Here is a 27,927-nt window from a genome sequence, read left to right as displayed (position 1 = left end):
CGGATACAGACATGGCGCTACGTGTTTATTAATCGATAAATATTGTCAAAATTACAAATTTTTAATGTACTTCATGATTAATGATTAGTCTAAGCCGATCGAAACGCAAATAATGATTATTCAACGTATACGATGATAATTAAAACACTTGGTAAGTTTAATTCAACCACCTATCTCATTGTGTGACGGACTATATTACTTTCAGTCCACAGCCGTTTCATTTATTGGTGCAACCTTGAATCGTTAATAGGTTCTTAAACTGTGCAAAGAAATTGCAGCAACCCTTCTCAGCTAGTACGTGGCAATAGGAATGCCTCAGGCTACACACACAATGATTGACATCTTCTACCTTAAATTTTCTGCACAGGGTAATACAAATTAGAAACTTTACGCCTGCGAGTATTATACGGAATAGTTCTTTGAAGGGGAAATTCTCTGACATTCTCTCTCATTCTCTGACATTTTTTAAAACTCTTCCGAGAGCAGGATGGAGTTAATTTGAACCGTCCGTAACATATGGGGAGGGTATAATCATCCACGCGCGTCTTGTCCGTCATGAATTCGAACCGTTCGAATCGAGAGGGTTGCGTGTCTATTTCCCTAGCTTTCACAACACCGGGCACAACATCTCACGTGGGCATCTACCGAACTCAACCGATCCCGTCTCCGCCCCCTTTTGCCCCTCCCTTGCCCAAGCCTCTCGATCCACTCTTGATTCCCCCCTTCCTCTCTTCCTCCTTTGTCCCCCTCGCCCCTCTGTATTCCTCCTCTCGGTCCGAGGTGGCCCATTCCGTTCTCGGGAGGCGCGGGAAAATCACGTATTTCTTCCATGGTTCGAAGGGAGCCGTGTGGAAATTCCCACATCTCCACAAGGGGATGGATTCACTCATGATGCGGATCGTTCAGTCGAAGAAATTGGAAGGATGTGAACTTGGGGATGAAAGGCGGTCGAGACAGGAGGGTGGGGCAGCTCATTTTTTTTCTTATGCACCGCGAAACGGGCTAGTAATCGCTTTCTCGGGGGGGGGGGGGATATACCGTCTACATAGCAACGTTAACATTATTTTCTCCATATCTCTTTTCCTAGACATCTCCCACTCGATATTGACATTTTTTTTAAGGATCAAAGTTTCGTTTATCCTACTGAGGAGACAAGGTATGTTCAAAAAATTCCCGAAATTTTTTAATAGGTTAACACGCCTTCAATTGGTTATTTTTTTAAATTCATTTGAAAGGCGTCCCGAATAATCACCGTTCAACCACTTTGTTGATATCTTGTTTCGTTGGTTAGTTACGGCCGTTTATGTGATGGGGTATTCGTGGAGAGCGGCGAAAAGTCGAATCCGCGGAAATGAGCTCTTTGAAGGAGCGGTGTTAGTCTGTGAAACTCTGCAAATCCTTCACGGAAACTATTGAGTTGATCACCGAGGCTTATGGTGATGAGGATGCTATGAAATGTATTCGTCTCGTATTTTCAAAAGCTGTGGATATTGTCAGAGACAGGTCGTTAAAAAACTACCAAAAAAATGCTAAGCTACAAGAAAGGATAGGTCGAAAAAATTGTATTGAGAAAAACTTGGTAAACCGGGGATGAACCTAGTTTCTCGCACCTGCAACTCCCTATCCGAAATAACCTACACGCTTTGCATATTTTTTATTGAATAAAATGTCTCCCTCCGACACGTATTGTACTTACACGAGGACAGAAATAACCACATATTTATTCATTTACCACATAATACTGGAAAAATTTCCATATGAAATAGCAATTTAAAGAAAGGTGTCTCTCTGATACAAGACATCACATAATCCTTACCAACGCATAAATTTGAAAACTTTGTCTGTTCATTTGTTGCACGCTTCCACCAAAATGAATGCACGGAATGAAATTGGCAACAGGCTTACATTGGCTGGAAGATGTACTACCCGAAGAATTACACAGTTTGGGTAAACCTGTACTATCATTTCTCCTTAAAAATAGAAGAATACGTTCCTTGAGACACGAGATTGAGCCCATTATTACGAAGGTCTCCACTGCATTAACGTTGGATTCCAGAATTCATCTCACAATTAGACAACGACCTATTTAAGAGAAGGACGCAAAACAATTCTGATCGATTAAATTTGATTGAATAATTTTATTGGCGCGCATACTGAATCAGTCTTCGTTCGTCGAGACTGCAAAAATCTATTCGAAGTGGATTATCAAGACTGTTTAACTGGAAGAATAAATATTACCATAACTCTGGTAAATGATAACGGAACAACCCATATTTATTTACCATGGATATATATTCTCTGTAGAGTAAATTTAGAAATGCTTAAAAAAAAGAACGTATCATACGTGAACTCCACCTAAAATATTTTTTCTACGGTGCACGATAGCTAAAATGTTACATTATGAAATTCAAAAGGGCACAGGTCTCTCTCTCTACAACCCGTTTATTATTTTTTTAAAATGCACGATTGGATCACTCTTCTTATTCTGGCAAACCTGATGTTTCTGTGGATACAACGAGAGAGGGATCCAGTCCATCATTCACTCCACGTTTCCCGTGAAGACGCTGTCAGCAGGAAGAGTCGGTTCAACCGAATGAGCTGTGGAGTAATATTTGGGAACGGAGAAATATAAATCGCGAATAATGAGAAACGAGAGTATCCTTTGAATGACGGTAACAAATGTCCAGATCTTCCTCAGGAAAGAAAAAAGAAATGCACGCGACGAGACAGTACTGTAAATCCAACTTCCGACAATGACGAGAAGGCTAGATGGCCAATGCGCTCCTCACCCTGTAATTAAAGCTTCACGAGAAAAAGATACTGAACTCTTCTTTTAAAAGGTCAAGCTCAGAGGCGGCTCGATGTTTCCTTAACGAGAGGATAGATGGGGATAAAAGGGGGGGGGGAAGGAGAGAAAACAATTTCGTGAGGGAGAAGCCTTTTTCTGCGTCGTGAAATGCTAACCCGAATTCGCATTCCCTGGCTACCGAACGAGGAAGAGAAACGAACGATCAAGGCACGCTAACCGCACCCCCAATTAAGAAGAGAAGAGGAGAAATTTCAACGACCGACGATTAGAACACACTGAAACTCACACTGGTATCTTCAGCGAAGCAAAATTGATTTCTTAAGGGTGACATTCATCTTTTTAGCCAACTACGAGTATATTGTGATTAAAAAGAATTATGCCGGATTGTTTGGAAATAAATACGTATAAAATGTAAATTTGGAAATATATACGTATTAAATACGTATAAAAATGGTCGCCTATCGTTCAAGTTAAGTTTTGAACCGGACACCGCTCCAATTCTAAGTCTCACCTAACACACGATGAGGTGACATCCAACATTACGATAAGCCCCTCTTCAATTCCCCATACTTCCTTCCTCCCTTCACTCCGTTCAACATGCCTACCCTAATCCTACAGCCAATTAATTCATTGCTGGTCTAACTTCCTCCCCTCTATCACAGTCTTCAACGTCCCATTCTTAATCAAAATGCTCTGAATCCATCATTCCTGCCTCCTTCGCTATTTCTTCCTACAACCCTCTCTCCTTCCCTTTCACCACGCCTAGAAACAATTCACACCTATTACTTTCCGTCCATTTTGCCTTTTAAAAACCTATCCCCACCTACATCTCAAAATCTTCCAATTTACGTCGATCATTCTCCTTCAATTACCACGTTTCCGCGCCACACAAAATCGCGCTTCAAATCGAAGCTTTAAAGTTGAAAACCTAAGCATATGCACGAGGAATATGGGGAGAATAAAATGAAAATATCACCGTTGAAAAAAGTTGATCTTGTCCGAAGTTATTCGCAAGAAAAAATACGTTTGGAGACAAAAAAATTAAAGGTGATTATGAAATCAGCCTATAATAAACCATCAACCATTTGTTAACCAATATTACGCCCAACCACGCCATTATGCACCACAGGGAGTATTGATTCACCAGCATAACCGTAAATATAAATCATAATCCATTAACAAAGACATAGAAATGGAGTCTACTCGTATTAAACAAATGAGTTAAACGTTTTAACTGTGAGTTTATATTTGATGAATCCAATTCAATGCGTATTGCCAATGCCATTCCGTAAATCTCCAAACATCACAACTCCTGTTGGTATCCTGCGTGTTATGCGTCTACAACACCTTTTATATATATATATATATATATATATATATATATATATATATATATATATATACATACACAGTTCCATTCCGCAGGGTTTTTAGTTTTCAGAAAAAAATTACTGTTTCTTCAATGCATCTGTCAGCCTCAGATGGTATATTTTGGCTGAAGATTTCCTCACAGGTAGAACATGACCTCATCACCGAAATACTATTATTAAATCGTGAATTTGCATTACAACTTTAGAAGAATTTACGGAAATGATCGCATGTTATCTATGTATACCTACTACCACACTTCGGCAATTTAGGAGCAACAAATTCCTCCGTGAGGGGCTGTGAGGGTAGGGACGACTGGGGGAAGGAAACCTGCATACACACAACACCCCGCATTTCGCCGGAAAAGTGTGCGGTGGTGGGTGAAAGAGCACCAGCCATTCATGTATAAAAATAGGATTTTACATAAATATAAATAATTAGCGACCATGCCTGGCTTCCGCCCGACCAATTCATCCGTACAACTGCAACTGGGTTTGATTCGTATAATAGACCTTTTTTGTACTTGTGTAAGCTGGTAGTATTGTGTACGAAAAATATAAACAATTGTGAGTGAAATAATCATTTTCATTAATATGCAACGTAATTCTGAAATAATTCCATGGTAAAGAACACCAATGCATGTGATTTGATAATTATTGCTATTCAGTTTTACATGCAACATAATTTGATCATTGTTGCAGTCTAGTCTCATATAAAACATTCGCAGCTTTGCAATTTTTCTTAAAAGGTTAACTCCTCAAGAAATAATTCTAGACTATCGCATTTCGTGGTAGAAGTTTACCAACAAAATGATGCACCTTGAAAAGTTAATTTTTACCGAAATTATCTGAGGTAATTGAATTTAGCAACAGCTGTTCAAAATGTACGAAGCGTCTGCCCATTCCCTGGGAATCTTGCCAGGGGAGTTATCGGTCGCCTAACCTCGTAATTATTACCACCACTCAGATTATTTCTCGCATCTAGAAACAATGCACGGTCTTATCACCTTATCACCGCTTTCAATTCCTTGCTTACTTTCCGTCTTTTCCACGCGATACAAAACCTACCTGATCGATTCAGAGAGACCTATGTATGCAGATAATCATAATTGGACGCGGTGGTCCAGAGGGAAGAGTACTAGAAGAATTCTCCGAGGCACTGGGTTCGATTTCGGTTAAGGCCTTAGGAATCCTAGATTTTAAAAAGCTGTGTAATTTTTAGGATACCAGGCCTTCCCAGTAAACCAAAGGCGGCACAGGGAAAGGTACCAGCCACCCTTATTACACTGTCAATGCGTGAATTTCATACGCAGTAGACGGCAGAGCTCTAAGCTCAGATATCTTAACCTTTTCGCAGGTTGAGTACAATGTTTTTTTGGTTTTACTTATCATTGCACGTATGCACTTCGGTGTGTTTATATTCCGTCTAATAGTTCATATTGAATAGTAAGTGAATACAAACTGACTTCGGGAGTGAGGAACACTTGAGCTCTGGTTTCGCCTCTGTTACAAGGGGACGAATTCAATGCCAACAATTGGGGTATGGGGGAGGTGAGAGACGGGGCCAGATAAAGGGGGTGTGGTGATGGAGACGGCGCCGATATTTACGATTCCGTTCTCGCACCCGGACAAGGCGAGAGAAAGAGGCGGTGGGTGGGGGCACACGGGGGGCAGGGAAATAAATGGGCTGTGGGAGTGGGATAGGAGGGGGAAGGGTGGCGAATTCACGGATTTCGCTAATCACGATCGACCGGCGTGCATACATGGCGCCCCGACCGTCGCGACATCTATAGCCCCGTTTCCGCCGGGAGAGGGGTGGGGAGGGACATTCCGGACATGGGTGGAGGGGGGGGAAGACGGTTTATCGGAGACGATGGGGGAAAGAGAAGAGGAGAGAATGGCGATAAAGATTTAGAAGAAGGAAGGGGCAAGGAGAGCAATCGGTCCGCGTGGACCCTCTCGAATCCTTCTTCCCCCCCCCCCTCGCCCTTAACATCATCCTTAGTTTATCGCCTCGTCACTGGAAGGCGCACGGGTCACCACGCACTGGTCCCATTAGGTGGTGGGTAGGGAAGGTTTAGGGGGAGGAGACGAAGGGGGAGGGGATTGTATCTTCGGCACGGAGGGTAGTTACGAGTGTAATAAACTGGGAGTCAGGGGAAAAACCGAGATGGAGAGAAATGAGAGTGAACGCGAGAGAGAGAATGATCTCATAAAATTGTTGGTACCAATGGATCGCCGATCTAAAAGAGGTCGGAGGGAGGGAGAGAGAGCGGCGATACCTGGGCGTTAATTAAGGAGGCCCCCGATTAATTCCGAGGAACATGTAGAGCAGCAGTGAAATAAAATTGATTATATATATATATATATATATATATATGTGGTCGTGTGTGTGTGTGTGATCGTCTCTCCCATGAAAACCCTATCGCAAACGGACGTGGTGAAAAATATAAATAGCCTTCATTTCGACTTCAGGAAACTTAATGTCCTTCAAGGCCCGTTGGTGATGGCGAATTTCATTATTACTGAAAGACGTGGGATACAAATTTTTCACGACGGTCTCGGCGAGTTGGTCAACCTCCGTCGGCTCGCGTCGAACGGAATGGTGCGTAAATTGGCGATTTTGATGCTAATCCGGCGCAAGTAGGATAGGAGACGAAAACTCCTGAAAACACTGAATTTTTATTCCAGTCTGAGACTCAGTGGGAGTTAAGAGACACCCCCCTTCTCTCTCTTACCCTTGAGTTAATAATTTTTTCCCTTCCGCGGCAAATGTCGCTGCAGACGGAGGATATACAGGAATAGAGCCGTGTTTAACCCACCCCCCCGCCAAACCAATTCCAGGCGAAATATTGAGATTAAGCGGAGAGGATTAGGAGAGAACACGCGTAAACCAAATCCCCGGGATGGTTGGCAGTTCAATCAACTACTAAGGTGAGCTATTTCCCGGCGAACGGATCAATCGGTACTCGTATGTCAGGAAGGGGAGGGGGGAGAGTAGTTAATGTGGCTCCGGTCAGCCAACGTGAATTTTCCAGCTATTTCCTTTTAATTTCACTATATATTAACAAAATATAATGTATTGTTTATATATATATATACACACATATATGCATTTATAAAGTATTAGCATGATATTACAATACCGATTTGTGATATGTACGCAGTGGATTATTGGATAACTTGAATTCAACGCAACTCGCTGTACATTTCGTTTCTTTTAAAGGAATAGATGGTATAAAATCATAAATATTAACTGTGACATTATTTATTTCAGAATGACAATATAACATATTATTGAAAAAGCACGTATTGCATTATTTTCTGTTTTAAATCGTTCACCTTCGGTCCAAATAAAAACCTTACTTCGGGGTATATGCAATATATATATATATATATATATATATATATATATATATATATATATATATATATATTGCATTAATATGACGACGAAAGGTCAAAGTTAAATGATTATACTTTCCTTCAAATCTAGAAAATATTTACCCATTAAAATGAGCGCTTTCTTTGGTTATAGTTGGGACAGCGACTCACCAGATCCCCCTTAACAGCGTCAACTTCGAAGAATAATTATGCCACTAAATATCTTTTTAGGAAACGCATTTTCTCCGATCACTCCAGCCTATTGGTTGTACACGTACTTCACAGATGCTACTACGCACATTGAAGTTTTGAGAATACGCATCTGAAATAAGTGATCTTGAGGTCAAAGGGCGAATCTCTCGAGAGGAAGAAGGGAAATGAAAATCTGTACTCACTCGTGGTGCAGGTAGCCCCCGACCAGCCGAGGGCGCAAGTGCAGCTGAACTGGCCCACCGAGGAGGCGACGGCTGCCGCGGGCGCCGAGGGTCCTCCCGCCGACCCCGAGGCGTCGCTCCCGGCGGAAGCGAGGCTGGCGTTCGATGCCAAGCCCCTCACTTGTTCGATGCACGTGCCGCCGTTTCGGCAGGGCGCTGTGGCGCACGGGTTGTCGACGATCTCGCAGTTGAGTCCGGAGAAACCCTCGGGGCAGGTGCAGTTGTGCTTGTCAGGGGCGGTGTTCTCGCAGGTACCGCCGTTGAGGCAGGGCTCGTGGGTGCCGCAGTAGTTGAGGTCTGAAATTGAGAGGACAGGATGAGAGCCAATCGAGGGTAAACTCCCTTGGATTACATTTGCATGTGAAAGTTTTGTTTTATTTTTCTCCATAGAGAAGACTATATATATATATATATATATATATATATATATATATATATATATATATATGTATATGTATATGTATATATATATATCTATATATTTATATATATATATATATATATATATATATATATAAACCATAGACACAGTAATGAACCCGAAGGTCGGTTTAGTAGGTGATGGTAGAGTTCACCCAGTACTAAGCCCTACGGCGGGTGAAATTCACACATCAGGGTAGGGGGGCCAGTTCCTTTCCCTGTGCCGGTTATGGTTTCCCAGGAAGATCTGGTACCCGAAAATCACATAGCATATATATATATACACATACATACATACATATATATATATATATATATATATATATATATATATATATATATATATATACATACACACACACACACACACACATACATACATACACACACACACACACATACATACACACACACACACACACAAACATACACATTCAAACACGAAATCCCGCGAAACGGCGAAGAAATACTCATTCACGCATATGTATGTATGTATACATATGAATATGCACACACATGAATATACATAAATATGCACATGAATATGTATGTATGGCAGATAATGAGAGCTCTGGGAGTCATTAAGAAATTAGGATGCTAACTAAGGCGAACGGAATAGGAAAATCTGCGGGCAATCAATCTTCGAATCGATCACTGTGATGGCGATTAAAGTAAGATGAGTGCCATTAATGTCTTACGCTTTCACGTAAATATTTGGTAACTTTCATTTCCTTGCAACGAAAAATCTTTAAAAAAAAATTCATACACGAGACGCTTTCAACTTTTTTTTGCGATAAAAATCATCTCAATATTGAACTTCCGTCATGGCGCATGAAAATTCAAAACAAATTGGCGGTGGTCTTAATATTGTTATTTTCAAATCGGCGATAGCTGGTAATCTCTCTAAATAATTCTCCCGCTTAATATGATAAATGTGTCCTTGGGTGTATATTTTATTCATAAGCTAGGGAGAGTGATCAAATATGTGCGTATTAGGCACGGTGCACGATAATATCCCGGGCATAAACGCGCCGTTAAGTAATTGACTATTAAAAAACGGGGCCGACGGTCTTTTAGCTCCCATTTCGCTGTGTAAAAAAAAAGTTACCTTACCCTCTCTTCCCACTTGTGAGGGACACCATTCAATTGTTAATTCAACCTGAAAACCTTTTCCCTGCGGATGCAATTACTGCCACCGCTGAATCTTCGATGCCTTTCACATTATGTCTCGGAATGCCACCGCCAACACAAAAAAAACAGATCGGTAACAATCGATACATGGCAATCGGAAACTATTAGATGAAAATCGAGTTTATCGCCACCGCGGATCCATTTATCTCCTTCCCTTCCTTCCGCTGCTTCCACCCCCTCCCAAACCCTCCCACTCCCCTACTGCCATCTACACGACCACCCCCTCAATCACTCTCCTCGAAGAGTTTAAAAGAGAAGGGAGGACTCCGTTCAAATAAAGCCGTTTGCGTCCCATGTCCCTCACCCGTTTTCTTCTTAATTTTTTCTTCCTCCCTTCATTCCTCCACCCGTCTGCTTTCTACCCTCTCGTCCCTCCCTACTCATCCGTCCGTTGCCGCATTACAATGCACCCATTATCATTCATATGCATCTTAATGGCTTAAACCCTTCTCCGCCTCGTTATTCATCACCAACAACATCACACTCCGCCATTCGTCTTATAGCCCAAAGAGTCACTTTGGATCGCTAGGGGGAGTTTTCGAGTAAATAATGTCGGAAGGTGGAAATACTTCGAGTGGAGTACACCTCAGACTGTTGGCGTTTAAGTTTGGCATGTCGCAAGAGCTTAGTTTCATTGCCCGAGGAATGACAGGAAGCCTAATTGCATTGATTCTGATTGCGAATTGGAGAATCGCGATGAATGTTCGGTAATACGCGGATAACTGCTGGGGATTAATTAGGAAAGGCTGTGCGTTTATAAGAGCACCATCTGAACTAATCCTCTTCTTCGGATGGTCATCACGACATACGCTTCTTAAAACTGAGTAATTCGTTCTTTGATCTGCATTACCATGTGATGTGTGTATAGTATATATGCGCGTGTGTGTATGTTTGTATATATATGTATTTATGGATATATATATATATATATATATATATATATATATATATATATATATATATATATACTAGTATATATACACACACACACACACACACACACACACACACACACACACACCTGGACTACCGCGGTCCATGTGGGTCCCGGTAGTCCCAGGGGTAGAGCGGTGGACTACTAACCGGAGGGCCCGGGTTCGACTCCCGGAGAAGCCTCCCTAGGCACCAAAAGTTCCTCCCGATGGATCGTTGAATCCTTACAGATTTCTCTATGATATGTTTATCTCACTGTTGAACTTTTATCCTTAGTCCTGATAGCCACCGATCACCGCAAGGGTATATTCTTCCGCACTGTTGATTCTAATGAATCTAGGAATCAATTAAGAGAACGCGTTGCAACGTTTATGAGGATATCACATTGAATTGAAAACGTCAATAAATACAATTAGCGGAAAAATACCACGCTCATTTCAACCAGGCCATTCTGAGCTTCCCCACGAGTCACAGCCCGTCCGATTCTAAGTAATTGACATTGATTTTTCCATCTCACTGTTTCATTGATCTCCCTCCATCTCATTCTCCTCGCGCCTCCCTCCTTCCACTCTTCATTATCTCGACTATCCGACCACTCTCTCCTAAATCGCATCGATACACCCCCACCGCTGGCCATCCTCTCCCGAAGCCACTGACTGCCTTCCGCTCCCTTCATTCTTCACCCACCTCCCCAACCACCATGACGGTAAAAAAGACGCCCAAAAGAGAGCCGGACTGGAATTTTCAGAGGCAAGGACGTGTGGAGTATTCCTCGTCGTCGGAGAGGGAGGATAGTATTTCAGGAGGGTGTCCTCAACCGACCGGCCAAACGTCGACCACATTTCCCCCCCTCCTCCCCGCTTTCGAGCTCGGCGGGACATTTTTCGCTCTCTCGCACGAAAAAATGAATCGAATCCCATTCGAGGTTCTTCTGGGGGGCGAGGGGGAGTAAGCGGGGGCAGTGGTGACCGGGGCAGGACGGGGGAGTGGGGGGTCGTGCCAACACTGGGGCCTGTGCGGAAACCATCAAGTTCCCGCGTATACGCGCGCCTCCGAATATACAAACCGCGACGAATACTGAATTTAATAAAATGAGGGTCACAATAATCTCCCATCGGCACCTCATGCTTTTGAAAAATCGGTCTCGTGTTCACTCTCCGCCAGATTAGTAGTAATCCAATGGCTGGAGCTCTGAGCTACTGACCGGAGGACCCAGATTCGATTCCGGGGAACGCCTCCGTCTACGGGGGCTCTCATCCTCAACCAAGCGGTAGTAGTTATAGGGTCGGATGAGCCTCCACTTTAAAACGAAAAGGTGTCACACAAATCGACATCTCACGTAACTGTCGGAGGCTCAATGCAAATACTAGAAAACACGATTTGAACAATACCTGAAAGCCTGCACGACTAATTGCTTTAAAATGAAAGAGAACAATGACAAACCTGGAAGTCATTCATTAGCTAACACGTGGTGACAGGAGCAAGTTTGCCATTCACGACAGTGCAAATGCAACACATTTTGTGGCAATAAATAATTGGGAAAATGTAGGGAAAGCGAAAGAGAGGGAGGAAAGGAAAAAGCATTTTGGATGGAATTGTTGGAGACATAAAGTAGGCCGAGTATATTGAAGAGCTGTTACACTCCTATGTACTTTGGTGGTTTCAGGATATTTTCTACCTTGCCAATCTGGACTTACGAATACAGTGGTGTTTGTTGCCGAGGTCCAACGCCAAAAACTACCCCAACCATGGAGACCTGGTGATAAAAATGCCCTGACTCGAGACCAAAGCACAGATTGACCGGTAGTTGGACAATTTAGGCGTTTCCTAATAAATCGCTTATTCAAACTTAGGCACACAATAAAATGAAAGTCAAGACACCGGAACAGTTCACGAGAGCCCAACGTAAAACATATTTCCCCACACGATCCGTTAACTTCTTCCAAGTCACCCTCCAAGGCCGTTCCCTAAGGACTCAATCGTGCCGAGCTCGGTAACGCAAGAAAAAATTATCAAGGAAATTTGTAGATTTGCATGTGAATGCAAGCAAGCGTGTGTACATATGCATGGCCTCCTCGGCTCTCTCTCATCCCCTCGCCTCAACAGCGAAATACGCTCCGGAAGCATTCCTGAGCTCTAACCAGCGTTTATGAAACGGCAACGCAACCCTTTGCAGTGCCCTTCGTTCGCGGTCGTCTTATTCTTTTGAGAGCCGCTCTGAACTCATTTTGCTCTACTTCACGAAATAATTACATGCGGCATTATCGTCAGTGATCGCCAATCATAACCCTTCCTTTTGCGTCCAGGGATTCAAACAAAAAGAAAAAAACGGTCGACGCGGGGAAACGAATGCATTTCGATGGACAATATTCACGTAATCTGAAATGAGAAAGAAAAATCCACAAATTTTTGGGTTATTCGCAGGTAAAGACTATCTGCATTGTGAACCATGACACACTTCCGTTTTTCTGTTAGCATAAATTCCTTCCATTAAAAATATTTTCACATATTGTTCAAACATAGTTTAGAAAAAAATGAAAAAATTAATGATTACACTTTCCCTCAATACATCTATTTATTACACGACCGGTATTGATGGGCTACAGGGATCATACGTACAAGAGATACTCTACAATTCCTTATCAGGGGATGATGTAGTACATCTAAACCGGTTGAGCAATATATCAATATCTAGCGGAGAGTTGGTATCATTTGTTCGTTATTAATTTAGAATGCCACCATATCACGCCGGATACCACGCAATTTGACAGTTAAGCAAACTTTCATTGTAATGAAAATATCTTGCCCACAAATATTAATGATGATGACTTTACGTTCGTACGTGATTAGACTGTGACAGAAATTTTCACGATTATGTGTATATATATATATATATATATATATATATATATATATATATATATATATATATATATATATATATATATATAAACACGAAATCCCGCCAAACGGCGAATAAATACTCATATATACAGAAACAGATATAAGGAAAAGGGATATCCCTATCCCTTTTCCTTATATCTGTTTCTGTATATATGAGTATATATATATATATACATTCAAATTGATACATATATAAGGAAATGGTATCAATGTGAATGAATACATGTATGTGTCCGACAGATGCCGGGTTTTCTTGCTTGAATGTATATATATATATATATATATATATATATATATATATATATATATATATATATACTTATATATATACACACATACATTATTACGTGTGTGTAGCGGTGGAGAAGATGGGCAAAAAACATCTCTACGCGTAGCGAGAAAAGGGATCACTTTGCAAGTCAATACACGGGTCTTTGAGAAACCGATGGAGCTGGTGGGACGTAGTCGGACACGTGCACGGTTAAAAGAGGCGGCAGAGCCTTTCCTCCAGGATGCACAACAAAGGAAGCGCGAGGGTTATGCGGTGTGGGGGGAGGAAGGGAGGGAGGGAAAGGGAGTTATGGAGAAATTGTGGGGGAGGAGAGTGGAAGGAGAGAGAGAGAGCGGTGGATTCCGTATCCATTGTAATAGCCGGCGTTCGGACCAACAGGGGCATCCACTTGAGAGGAAAAGAGTGAGAGGTGACCGCGGCTGAAGGTAGAATAGGCGAATCTCAATGAGAGGCGATTCCTTGAGCTGGAGAAGATACAGTGGGGAGGGGACAGCGTGGAAGGGGAGATGGAGGGAGATCAGATATTCGACGCTTGATTGTCAGCCGAGTAGGGTACAGGGGGGGGAATGGGGGATAGCGGGTGCCGGTGGGGGAGGGGTGGGGTCGTTCTCCGCTCTGATCCTCCCCACCCCAATCCCCGACCGCCCTCCGGGGGCACTCGATGGCCAGTGTGTGTTAGAGAGGAGGGACGGTCGGGGAAATGTAAATTTGATGCTAGCAGGTACAAAATGATTGCTAATCTGCGATACGTACTACTAAGGGAGATGCGCCCTCAAAGGGTTAGCCGGCACCAGCGTCTCAAACCGAGATCGGGCCGGGCAGTCGGGAATGCATGTCGCTAGGTAACCGCTCCGCCACTAAAAGCTGGAAGTCCACGGATAAGAAGGAGTAATAATCTCCACAATTCACGTCTCCAAGAGTGACGAACATGTCAGGAAATGAAAAATCCGGTCAGAATGAGGATTTTCGCTGATGAAAACAGTATCCTTTCCGGTCATTGTTATTTCTAAATTTATCAGCGAATATAATATAACATGAATGAACGATAAGTAAAAATGGAGGAATACCTTCGACCAATGCACACTATCAATAATAGCAATACTCCCATAAGAAGGACACATTCAATTGATTCCGCCCGCGAGATGAAATCACTCCCTCAGAAGCAACTAACGTTTTTTTGTTAAACTTTCCTCTAATCTTTAAACATCCATCTGAACATCCTAAATGTATCAACAGCGGCCAAGTCAAGCAAATTCAAACCTTAAAAATTTTTTTACGAATGTGAGAAGTATTTGATGCATGTAAAAATAAGCATTAAAATAAAAAGAAATCTAATGTATCGATTTGCATGCTTATCCATAGAAAAGCAGTCATTATGTGTCGACGGATTCTTAAGAAGTTCGCATAAATAGGAATTTGACGACAAATTGTTTCTTCGGGTTTTCCATATTGTGTTCTTTTCAAAATTGGTTGATTCGTTTACTGTAACTAATCGCAACGCCTCGCCACGAATTAGAGATGAACATTACTGAAACCACTGTCTTAGTGCTTACTTGATTTTGAAATTTTCATAGGGCAATGAGGGAGAGAGCTAAGGTGGCAAGCAGCGTTTGTAGATAAATCGGTATTATGCTACTTTTAAAGATAAATTCCATATTTAGATATTATATATGGTTAGTTTATAGAAGAATATTTCGATTATTCAGAAAAATTACTGAGAAACTAGCTAAGGTTAGACAATGAAGCTTTCATAATACTGACTTAATGGGTATAATTACGATAGGAATTGTATATGTTCCTCATGCAACTTCAAATGAGACGAAGAACGATTAATTTTGAAATTATATCAATCATGAGAGTATTAGCAAAGCTTCATTGTCAAAGGTAGTTTCCTGGATTCTCAATAGTTTGTCTTTAATATTCAAAATTCTTCTCAGAAAGATCATTGGCAAAATCTGATATCCAATATTCGTCGGTATTTTAAATGCTCTGAAACTCCTAATTATCTTTTTGTTCTCATTTCGTTACACTATCTCAAACACCCTTACTTTGGCAACTACGGTTTTTAGAGCACTGAAACCTGGGAGAAAAAAGACATGACATTGGATATAAGTATGTAAGCATAAAAATACATGACTCGTACTCCATACTTCCATTAAATTGGAAAAAAACTGCAAGGTAATTACTAAAATGTGACAGATTTGATCTTCGCAAGAAAATCGCAACAATCGAAAACTTCGTAATTTTAAATCACATTAAATCTATCGGCGGCAACCCTTTTTTTCTCCTCTTATCCACTGTACTTAAGACATAATTTCCATTTTTTTTCGAACGCACCCCAATTTGCTCGTAGGTGCACGTGGTACGAAACGAGAAACATTACAGGAAATGGAATCTTTGATTTGTGTTCGGAAATGGCAAAAAGAGACAAGAGCAGCGCACCCAGAGCAGTAAAATGAATTGGCTTCTCCAACGAGCGAAATGTAATTAAAACTGGTTTTTTTAATATAAGTTCGCTAATGCGCTCACAAGATTCTCGAAATTCCCTGTTTACTTAAAGAGGTGTAATTACGAATGCTTTTTTTTGACAACAAGTACGAGTGTAATTGCTAATTGCCCTGCTGAGAAATAAACGAATCTTTTTACAAACTATTTTTCATCCATATTTTTTTAAATATAAGGTAATCACAGGATATCCGTATTCGAAATACATCTCAACACTCCGCGCTTTTGAGCGATATCTAATGAGACTCGATGACAAAAAGTCAAGTGTTGACCATTCAACTGCATGCATATTCCAGAAGGTTTTTATCTATTTTCATTCACAATGTTCAATCAATGGCAAAATTAAAGCGATTGAACAAGAGACTTGACTTGACTTCGTGGAATATCATACAGGTTGGAGAAAGTTTTACAAACTGAACGATTTCAGAACATTTAGAAGTAAAAATACTTGCCAAATAATTTTTATGCGCTCCTTTTTATTTCCCAATAAAAATTTAAACATCCATCATGAGTTCAACACAAAGAATTTCACATTTCGTTTGAATCAACGCATGCATGCATTAAAATATATTAATAAAAATTTATGAAATTCTCACACGAGACAGAATTGAATAGTAAAGTCTTCACGTAAAATCAAGCAAGTTAGGCTACGCATTGTAGTAATGAATATAACTTTCAAGAAGACTGAACAACATAAAATGAACACAGGCACTAAGTTCTGTGGACTCATCAGTTGTTTTATTACGAATGTAAGGCCGTGCAAAAGTGAAAGTTCAGGAAGAAAAAAAAAGACGATTGAGTGAGCGAGTGAGTGAAATGCGGTTCCGCAAAAGAATGGCGACGATCGAATGATTAACGATGGAGTGATTAATGAACAAAACTCGGCGAAGACGAGTCGAAGGAAAAAAAACAAGAAGTCCATCAAAGAAAACACTGAAAAACAAGTAAGGGGGGGTATGTGTGTGTGTGCAAAAGGTGAACTCATCCGGCAAGTTTCCGACGCAAAAGTTCTTCTTTAAGAACGATAATCGCAGGGGGGGGGGGTGGGGAGGGGGGTAGGAATAACAGAGTGAGATAGTGGAAGGGAATGAGGCTCATCACGTAGCAGCGGGCAATGGATACGAGGAAGCACAGTCATGAAGAGGCATCTCGAGATGAGTCGCCAGAGTAGAAGGACACGTCTCACAACAGCAAGAAAGACACCTAGCTGACTGATAGCGAAGATGGACGCGCGCCTAGATGATATATAACATCCCACTCTCCTTCTGAAAAAAACCAACGGGCGAAACGTCTTAATTTCGGTGTTTTTAAATGAGAGACAAAAAGAAAAACTTTGTTGCATTCTCGAATACTATTCTGATGAGTCTTTCTTAATAGAGTTTTATAACAAAAAAATTCCTAATCCCAAGGTATTGCTTCAACACTGATATATCCACTCCAACCATAGGCTACGGCGCACATTATAATGTATTCAACTTCACTGCGGGCGAAGTCATAAAAACCCAGGATGAATGAAATTATGAGCTTGTGTGTATTTTTTTTACGGAGGCAGTTTTACGACGATTGCCTTCAACACCTTCTGATGTTGCCTTTCTCAAGGATAAATTCCCCTGGGATCACCTTCGCAGGGGAATATTTCAGCGAGCAGACACTTTTTCAAACAAAACCCTCTCATGAGGAAATGACTCTTGGCTCGGATCCATCGCGGTAGACGAAGGAGTGTCAGCTCGTTCGCCAAAGGAACGCCGAATCAAGTGCCATCCTACCGTTGTTCTATCCAGCCTTAAGGTTACTCTGGCCTGTAATACCAACCCTAAGTTCACCCCCGAGTGTATTAACCAACTTCGTTGACTGATTCAGTTTAATATAAAGCATTAGTTTTGTATTAACTCTCAGTACGTATGTAGAAATGGTATCCCACCATCGATAGACACGATCACGATGAATATTATTTAAGTACAAAGGTGACGGGAAAAATGGATGTAGGGTATTTGGATCAACAGTGGTATGTTGAAGACTGTGATAGAGGGGAGAATGTCAGCCAAACGAGGAAGGGGAAGGAATAGCATTAGGGATGTTGGGCGGACGGAATGAAGGGAGGTAGGAAGTATACGGAATTGAAGAGGAGCTTACTGAAGAGTCGGATGTCAGATTGTGCTTGGCTAAGAGAGGCAAGGGAATCATCGTTGTCCCTTGCATAGCCCGTGCCCATCCAAAACCTACCTCAACCGGCGGAGTATTCCGAGTTATAATCATAATAATATGATATAAGTAGGCAGGGGTGTATCGTGATTTCATCTCCACTCGTGACACCTATTTTGAACTGTTAAATGAGCTTCAAATAAGAATGAGTGTTTTTGTGGCCGTATCAGAGAGTGGTCCATTAGAACTAATTTAAAAGAAGGTCCAAATTTAAGGAAGAATTAGTATACAAAGGTAATAGGTCGGGGAGCGCATTACTTTATCATCTAAGTCGATAGAGCGTACTTTAAAGATGCTCTATTGACATTTTCAGAGAATATCTGGAATAAGGTGTGGGAGCCACCTTAAAAAAAAATAAAAAGAGGAATTATCATCCGTCTCTGCACCGCTTAGGTTTCTCCTCCGAGAAGAGAGATGCTGCTCAGGGAGGAGGAGGTATGGGGGAGTGGGGGGGAAGGGGGGGTGAGAAAAACAAAGAGATGGAACTGGATTCGAAAGTAGGAGCGGCACGGCGTCTGCGGGGGCGGAGTTGTCGGGATCTGAGAGGAGAGAAGGGGGGGGAGAAGAGAGAGGAGGGTTGGGGGCCGGAAGGAGGGCGACTCTTGACTGCCTTAGCGTGAGTAGTGAGTGGGTGGCAAGTTCCCCCCTCCCATCCCTCTCTACCTCTCACGGGGGAAGGAATGGGAGGGGGGGGGGGTGGAAACGGGTTGTCGGGGTACTCCGGCGTGACGGGGATGGCACGCAGGCTGTCGCACGCGTTCCTGCTCCCGACTAAGCTTCCCTTGCACGCAAACTCTCCCTTTCTGCCCCACTCCCCGTTTCTCTAGCCTCCTTGGACCACGAGATTTCTCTCCCCCCCACCTTCCGCCGCCACCACCTCCCCCGCGGGCAGGCATTATACTTATATGATTCCTACCACGGTGTGAATCCTAAATGTGTGTCGGGAGTTTAACTCGATCATGTCATGAAGACGGGGCTTGTGAGGATGCATTTTTCAATAAAGAGACGAGTTCTGACTCAAACTCTGGCTCATTCTGGTTGACGATGAACAACTTACCAGAGGAGGAAGAGTTCTCTCCCGGAAGCCTGTTGCATGAAAAATACCGCAACAGCAAGGGTAGATACCACGATACAATACTCAGGCGCTGTCCTTACTCACGACTACTGCTTGAGTGAAGCATATTCGGGGAATTCCTTAATCAAAAAACTAGCATAAGATTAGCATTTATCGGAAGAACATAGGGGAAAAGTGAAGAGAAGGTTAAAGAACGATGCTATCTTTCGCTAGCTAGGCCTCACTTAAAATATGCTCCGAGTACGTATATGGGATACTCATGAAGTTGGATTAATTGCCGAATAAGATCGCGAGCAGTTGGATTTTCGATAATAAACTTAGTAGCGTAAAGGAAGGTTAAAGTACCGATCAGACCTCTTCTATAGGCTGTAAGATGCTCTTTTGCAATGAAGTTGAACATATATTGTATGAACCGACGGCCGACAATCAACATAATACGATTAAAGAGATGAACTTTAAGTGCAGACAAATTTGAAATTTAATTTTTACCGTGAGCAGTAAGGGATCATAATAACTGCTAATTACAGCACGGTGTGGAATCACTCCCTGCCATACACCACGGTCTTGTTCATAGTAAGGTGATAATTATTGCCAATGAAATTGTCTTCCTCGAAAGAATGAACATATTTTGCCATTATCAGTAAAGGCTTAGGCAATAAATATCATGAGAAACACGACTTGTAATTATGATATCCTGAAACAGGGGGCAGGGAATACCCGAGTGGATGCTGTATTTTTAGATTTCAAGTAGCCTTCTACACGGTCTCTCACGAAGAATTAGCACGCAAACTAAGGAATAATGGTATTAACGAGAAAGCGTTTAACCTGATGAGATAATTAAAATCCAATCGTTAGCAAAAAGTGGTCGTCGAGGGGTTTAGTTCATCAAAAAACAGAAATATCTTTAGGAGTGCCACAAGGAAAGGTTTTAAGACCCCTACCCTCCTAATGCATTGACGATCTACGATATACCTAATCAATTTTAGAATATATTTTGTTTGTTGTTTCCGGCGTAAATTTATGGAATTTGCATAACGTATTGAAATGAAATGACGTTATTGACTTCGTATGATATTTATTGACATTAAAATTGTGTGGAATTACAAAGTCAGTAATTTTATTTCATTTCAACTAGCATATTAGCAGACAGCACAGTGATTTTCAAGAGGAATAAGAACCCCAGCGTGCTACTCTCTATTGATACGGAATAGATAGCAGAGGGGTTATGGATACACAGACCAGAGGGGGATGGATAGGGGTTAGGAGGAGGAAATAAAAGCAAATCTACACCACTGAATGTTTGGAATAAAAGAAAAGGCGACAAATTATTCATAAAATAGATGGGGTTCGGTCGACCATCTCAGATCGCATCAACTACTCTGTTTGCTTTACAAAAATATTACATTTTATAGGCCATACTTATCAGAAGTGTATACTGGTCAGTCTTCAATCAGCTAGCTTTCATATTGGACGGGCTATGGGAAAATGCGATGAAAAATTAAGGGTGATGTTTCAATACGCTTAAGTTACGCCATTTTTGGAATACGCGGCAGGAATTCGGGATCAGAGGGGGGGAACCGTTAATTAAGGAATTGCATAAGGTTCAGAGGAAATCAACAGGGATGGTTAAAAATAGCCTCGAGGAGAGAGTAAGGCATCCTGGAGGAGTTAGGCTAGGCGCATCTTGACTCTCGAAGACTGCTTTCAAGTGTAAGACTAATAGAAAGCCACATGGCACCTGTTTTCTCGCGGCAGAGAGTAAAATATCATGGCACCAAATTCTAATAGGTAGATTCGACCACGGCGAGAAAAAAATACAGATAGACACCGACATAAAAAAATACTCGCTCTTCCATCTTACGATATATAATAATGACAACAACGCATATTAAGAACACGAAAAAAAATGAAATTAATTAGAATAATAGAATATAATGAATATGATCGAGCGCAACAACTATTTCGTGATGTATATATGCACGCATGCGCAGAGAGTCGAAAACGAGCTAACATGTATTCAAGAGTAAGCATGAACTGATATTTCTTCTATCGTAGTATGGGTCTAACATCCCTCGCCACACATCCTTTCGGCAGCTTGCGAAGTAGTTTTGTAGATGTAGAGAGAGAATGGTATGAGTTCCAACGGATTCCCATTTGGTTGGTCAAGAATCAGGCCCAATCGATCTCGAGGGGACGAGATGCCAATGAAAAGCTTGACGTGGACAAGTGTCGCGGGATTTGGGACGACGCTGGCCGTATAAAGCGTCCTGTTGGCTGTTGGAGTGGGCAAGTTGATTGAGACGATCCTATCCGCCGCACACTCCCGAGTGAATACCCATAAAGAGAGATAGCATTGGCAAGTGAGCATCCACTCAGTCGTCGCGTCATTAATCACCGGGCCGTAAATACTTCCATGATCCCAGAGCGAAGACAAGGAGGCGTGCCTTTGCGATTAGTTCCTGGCTAACATTCTCTCATGAACGATCACCGGCCGACATCCAAAGTAAGAGAGGGAACATGCAGAGAGAGGAATCTCTGGGAATGAGCGGGGCTAATGCCCGTTATTTTTAGTCCGAATGAATGGCCGGATTTCACAACTCTTTCAAAAGTATCGATTGAAAAATGCCCGATGCATAAATCCATATAAACACACTGGGAAGATAGATGTGACCTAATATATATTTTATATATATACGATACATACATACATATTATATAAACAAACATGTACACATGATATATACATATACACACATATATTATATATATATGTATATTAATTATATATTATATATTTTTTATAATTATATGTACAAATATGTGTATATATTAATTTATTTATTAAATTATGTATACGTATAAGTAGCCGGCTCTCCGACACCGCCCACCACACACCCCCATACCCCCTTGCGGTGGCTTGAGATGGCATTGTGCAGGTTTACATGATAACCTTTAATGCATCTCTGCTGATCATAGGTTTTTTCCATTTTTAATTTACACATGAACACGTGTGAAGGAGTCTTGGTCCATTTCGAAGGCCGTGGGAAAAATTACACCAATCGATTATGACATTATCAATGGGATTTAAATGCACTCTACCACCAAGTCACATCTTCGAGCTTGATGCATCTCATCAGTCAGCTATTTTAAAGCGGGGCGTTCTACCATTACAAAGGCAATTACGAACCCAAATGACGGGTTGCGCACTTAAAAATGCCCGCAGTGCCTGACAAATAAGTGGAAACTCGAGAGAGAAAGAGAGAGCGACAACTTTTATCTCGCTCCTCTCACACACATCACCCCTCTCCTCTGGGCAAAAGTGAAGGAGGAGGGTGGGGGGGGGGAACTGGACGGACGAACGTAAGATGGGTGTTTTTTGGAGTGGGGATGTGGAAGCGGGGGGGGGGGGGAAGAGGAGGGTTCGACTTCCCCGCTGCCGCCGGGCAGGGCCGCCGCCGAGTCGAATTTTAATGCCGCCCCCGAAATGGACCGTCCCGTTCGAATTTCGAAACGCGTTTAAAAACATAAGCGGAACGATTCCCGCGGGCTAAATTCCCCGCTTCCCTCTCCGCCGCCCCCAGCCCCCCCCCCCGCCCTCAGCGGGGACGCACTCATCCAACGCGAAGCCCTCCATCAAAAATCACGAGTCGTTTGTGTAATTTTCAAAGATCGCCCCCCTTTTAACTCCACAGTTAATACAGAGCATGCAACGGAGGGCCGCTTTGTTTTTCGGACGGACCACATTTGGGCATGCGCAGAATGGATTAATGCAATTTTCATCACCCCACCGAATCTCTCTCTAATCGGGAGCAAAAATACTAGCGGTTCCCCCTCCGTCCTCCTCTCGCATGCGAATTACAACGCTCGTTGGATCAACCGAAAAAGGATGCGCACACATACGCTATGCACAAACACGTGCGAGCATTCATTCCAGTGGTGAATGGCTACAAGATTTTGCAAACTTTGCCATTGCAAAGAAGCTCAGGATCTGTTTCTTAGTACCCTTCTTTCACGCTCGATTTTATGTTAGCAGGTTAAATATTCAAATGGATATTTTCAAAGTGGAAATTAATAAGTCAACATGACAAGTACGATTCCTTCATTCAATAAGATTTTTCTTAATAAATTGTGTGATCGTCTTACTAGAGGAGCATTTTTACTCCTTTTAAGTTTAGAAGAAAGGTGAAAATAACTCGGCTGGAAAGCATTAAAATGATTGGATCAACATCGGTGAAGAATAAAGTTCGCAATAGGCGACCACGTTGATACCTATACAATACTAGTATATATGACATACTCGTATATGTACGTATCATGAAAAAATGGGTGTGCTCTTTTTTGCTTTTTTTAAATGTGAAATATTCGGGTTCTTGCGTTCGTTTTTGTTATACGAGCTCGTAGCCGTGTATCGTGCGAGGGAAGAACGAGTGTTTGAAGCTGCCAGTGACGGCGTCAATAAGTATCGCTCTTTCATTTCATCCAATCGGTCGAATCCGCCTACATGATTTGGGGATATAATATTCCCTCGGAGTCACCCCAGCAAACTCGGGGGTTCTGTAGTTTTCCAAAAAGGTCTTGACTGTTCACTTCGAGAATCAAGAGACTCCAAACCTAAATGATCTCCACCATGCCCGTCACACTTAACTCTTTTCTCTCAGCAATTTTTTTACATGAACCCGGCGGACTTTACCTGCATCTTTCCCAATTACTTAATAAAGGTTTTACTCACAAGGATCCCGAATACTTGTCGAGTATTTTTCAAATGTGACCTCTTTTAATTGTGTTCTCTTTTAAAATTCTTCATTGAATTTTTCCCCCCAAACCCCGTCCGATGAAACCAAGTTTCTTTAAGGTCCGACCATCATATTCTTCTGATGCATACGGGCGAACGCAGCACCGTCCTTGCCGACGGAGATCTGAGCAATGAAGGCGAAAAAGCGAGAAGGGAAGCAAAGGCAGCGGAGACGTCGGGCTCAGCTCGCACCCCTTCCCCGGGCGGGACGGATGATCACGGGGGCGAAGGTGGAAGTGCCGCGGAGGACTCAGCAATCTAACTCTTGAGCCATGGAAAAAGCCAATCAGGAGCCGGAGGTATTCCCCGAGGACACCAAGGGTGAAGTATCGCCCTTGGGGGGAGGGGAGAGGGATAGGTTCCGCGGGAAGGAGGGATGATGTGGTGGTTATTCCGGGGAGGGGGAGGAGAGCGGTGGTGTAAGGTGAAATAAAAAGGATTGGTCAGGGGGTAGATGGGGAATGAGGAAGGTTGGGGTGCAGTAGTGAGACGGCGCCGTGATTGCAATCGCCTTCGTGTCTGACTAGAGTAATCGTGTTTGGGGAAATACCCCAAGAGGCTTCCTTCCTATTGTCCACGCCGGTGGTGATAGGGGGTAGGTGAGCATATTGGCTGCGGGAGGCTGGGAGTTCGGAATTAGGAGTCCATCGTCAAGGACGGCGGTGGAATGGACTCGATAAGCAAGGGAAGAAGATGAGGGTTAATGAGAGGAGAGCCTGTAAGCGAAGCGAGGGTAGGTTCGGGAGTCGTTGGCAACCACACTGCGCTGGACGGTCCATCGGACAGCAGAGAGGATGATATAACCACACCGAAAGGTAAAATACCCAAATAATAGGCTCTGCAATTAAATTACTTCAGTTAATCTTTCCTCATGGAAAAAATACATTATTTTGAAACTTGAAAATGGCATGGAATTAGTTAACTTAAACCCGAAGCAGGACCAGTGATTCAAACCAAATAAGTAATCATTGGAACAGAATCAACTTAATGCTGGGTTGAACTTATTAAATAAATTCAGATCCACTTGTTTGAGCGCCGAGGTGTCGTCAATTATTCGTAATCCAACATTGGTCGTTTGCCTCTTCAATATAAAATTCGATAAATAGACACCAGTTGTAGCAGACGCAAAGACTCCTTCCCAGAGACAATACAAGATAATAACTGTAGGTTAATAGCTAACAAGGTTGACACTTGCCACTCCCAGCGTTTAGAGAATGATTAGTTTTACTTATACGTATGCATGTATTTTACACTAACCTAGTGTGTTTTGTTGGCCACACTCTGTCCACATGACCAAATGAGACTGAGATACAATTGACATAGCGCGGGTGTTACAAAACTCCCTAGCCGTCTTTTGTTGCATTTTACAGCTCCCCTTTCCATCCCTCGTCCCTCTCAGTGTGGGGGATGCCCCACGCGGTCAGCTGCCAACAGTAGGGTGATACATTTTCTACCTGTGACGTTAGGGGTGGGAACAATAAGTTGTATGGACATGGATTAATACTAGAACTTTCTCTTCATTGCTTCGCAGATCTGCATGACCTGTCTCGGTATGGTGGAGGTCTATCGTATAAGTGGTTGTGATTCATTTTCATTCCTTCCTTTTCTCGTACGTATAACCGAGGACTTCTGGAGTGAGTGAAATGAACACGGGCGAGAGAGCGGAATTTTAATTTTCACCTTTTTAGTTTAACAAATATCTATCTTATTGAGTGAAACTGGCACTTATTTTGAACAAAGTTTTCTGCTAGCATGCACAAGTACAAGTACTTGCGTGTAAATTTTCAAGTTTTTCGGACGTATTTTTAGTGTATGTTTACTCCCTTCATCTCCCTTGTCCCTTATCACCTGTTGCTTCCACCCCCTGCCAAACACCTTTTTGGTGGATAGCGGTGTATTTATGTCGATGCAGATCATTAGCTACACAGATTTTTGAGCGAAATAACCACAAACAGAGCAGTGCGACTAAATCTATTTAAGGATTGATCGTGGAAAACCATTCAAAATCGAAGATTAGTTTATGCGAAGATACTTTGATGTAAATTTGAAACATAAGTTTTAGGAATTATTTCCAAATTAACGATTAAATTGGGGTTCTCTTTCAACAGAGAGAGAGAGAGAGAGAGAGAGCGAAGAAAATGGAATCATATTTACGCTTCAAGCATTATATTTATTTTAAAGATAAGATAAAGAAATGTCTAAGGAAAAATTCATTTTGGAAAATAACTAACATTCACACAATACCTAATTTATTTCAGAAAGATAATGACTCTGTCATCAAGGAATTAGAAATGTAAATAGTTTTAATGCGTGAGACTGCCCTTATAACTGCCTGCCATTGGAAAAACGATAACCTCGAGAGACGAAAAATTGAACCGTGGGTTTTATCGAAGAATAAAATCGCTACATACGTACGGTTAGCTGCGATACAAGGAAATGACAACGAGACTGGACTCCGGAGTAGAACGGTTTGATGGAGAAGGATGAAAGAAAAATGGCCGCCGCCACTAATAGGACCCGCCGCTGGTCAATAATGAAAACGACATGGATGAGAGGAGAAAGACTTTAACAGCGCGTTTGTCAGGAAGCCGCCGATCGGCGGAAAGAAGAGAAAGAGAGAGGGCAGGAGAATGATCTTGCCCGGATTGCTTGCGGAGATCAACGACGACCCCCACAACCTGTTTCCTCCGGCTCTCACTCAGTCGATCGCCGCCGTTTCCAACTCGCGTTGTTAGGTTGGGACGCAATGGGGGGGGGGTTGGGTGGGCGACCCTTATCATGCACCCCCGCACCCTCTCTGTATAAGGGGTGGGCCCAAGGGGTGTTTACTTCGTGTCTTTAGTGTTGGGCTAATCTTGGGAAAGGCATCGGATTCGGATCTTGGATGGATGAGGGCGTTCTCCACCCTCCGGAACAGAGGAAAGAGATCTCGTGGAAATCTTTATCCCGGTCGTTCCCCGTCGTCGCCTCTCCCCCCTGCCTCTAAAACCTTCCCGGGTAGATCTCAAAGGCTAAGAGAGAGAGATAGAGGGGGAGGGATGGATGGAAGGAAAAAGGGCTGATGAATTGCGTTGCAATCGGCGATTGGCTCTGCTCGTGGTTCGGCGGATTTGATCGGCGTGTGATTGAGTCGTTGGTAATGCGGCGACGGGAGAGATTGCGTTCCACTTCGGCTTTGTGCGAAATGGGGCATTCGGTGGTTAAGGCCTTGACGAGGTAATTTGTCTAACACGTGAGGGGGCAGGGGAGTGGGAGGACCTCCTTTACGGCACCAATTCCAACAAGCGCAGTTATTTATAACTTATTCGGGTTGAATTATGAAGAAACTTGATGACTCCAATTCGTAAAGGTATATAAACTAGTTGTAGGCGGATTTATAAGAGGATTTCCACAATGCTCACCTTCGGGCCTTCAATTTGGCACAAGATCGAAACACGTGAGAAAAGTCGTTTTCCCACGAGACGGGGAGGCAACTGTAAGAGTTTTCACACGAGTAGGAATACTCTCTGACTGTAATTTACTCGGCAACACTTAACACTCAATCATAATTTGTTTAATAATTGTTTAAATAATATATATATATATATATATATATATATATATACATTTATTCATGCCA

The 27,927-nt window shown here is 42.4% G+C and overlaps 1 protein-coding gene across 1 annotated transcript in view; it reads right to left on the bottom strand.

Moving 5' to 3' along the window:
• LOC139692927 (protein jagged-1b-like) overlaps window positions 1-27,927 on the bottom strand; it is a 503,367-nt gene that overhangs the window by 52,358 nt on the left and 423,082 nt on the right. The window contains exons 7-8 of the mRNA XM_071591249.1: window positions 8,104-8,291; window positions 7,956-8,004 (exon numbers count right to left, since the gene is read on the bottom strand). Of these exons, the coding sequence (XP_071447350.1) occupies window positions 7,956-8,004; window positions 8,104-8,291 (237 nt within the window). The remainder of the gene's footprint in view (window positions 1-7,955; window positions 8,005-8,103; window positions 8,292-27,927) is intronic.

Source organism: Hetaerina americana, unplaced genomic scaffold (genome assembly GCF_022747635.1).
Source record: "Hetaerina americana unplaced genomic scaffold, ioHetAmer1.1.p SCAF_44, whole genome shotgun sequence".
NCBI classification, from domain to species: domain Eukaryota; kingdom Metazoa; phylum Arthropoda; class Insecta; order Odonata; family Calopterygidae; genus Hetaerina; species Hetaerina americana.
Note: the sequence above shows the minus strand (reverse complement) of the source record. Positions and strands in the feature narration are given on the sequence as shown.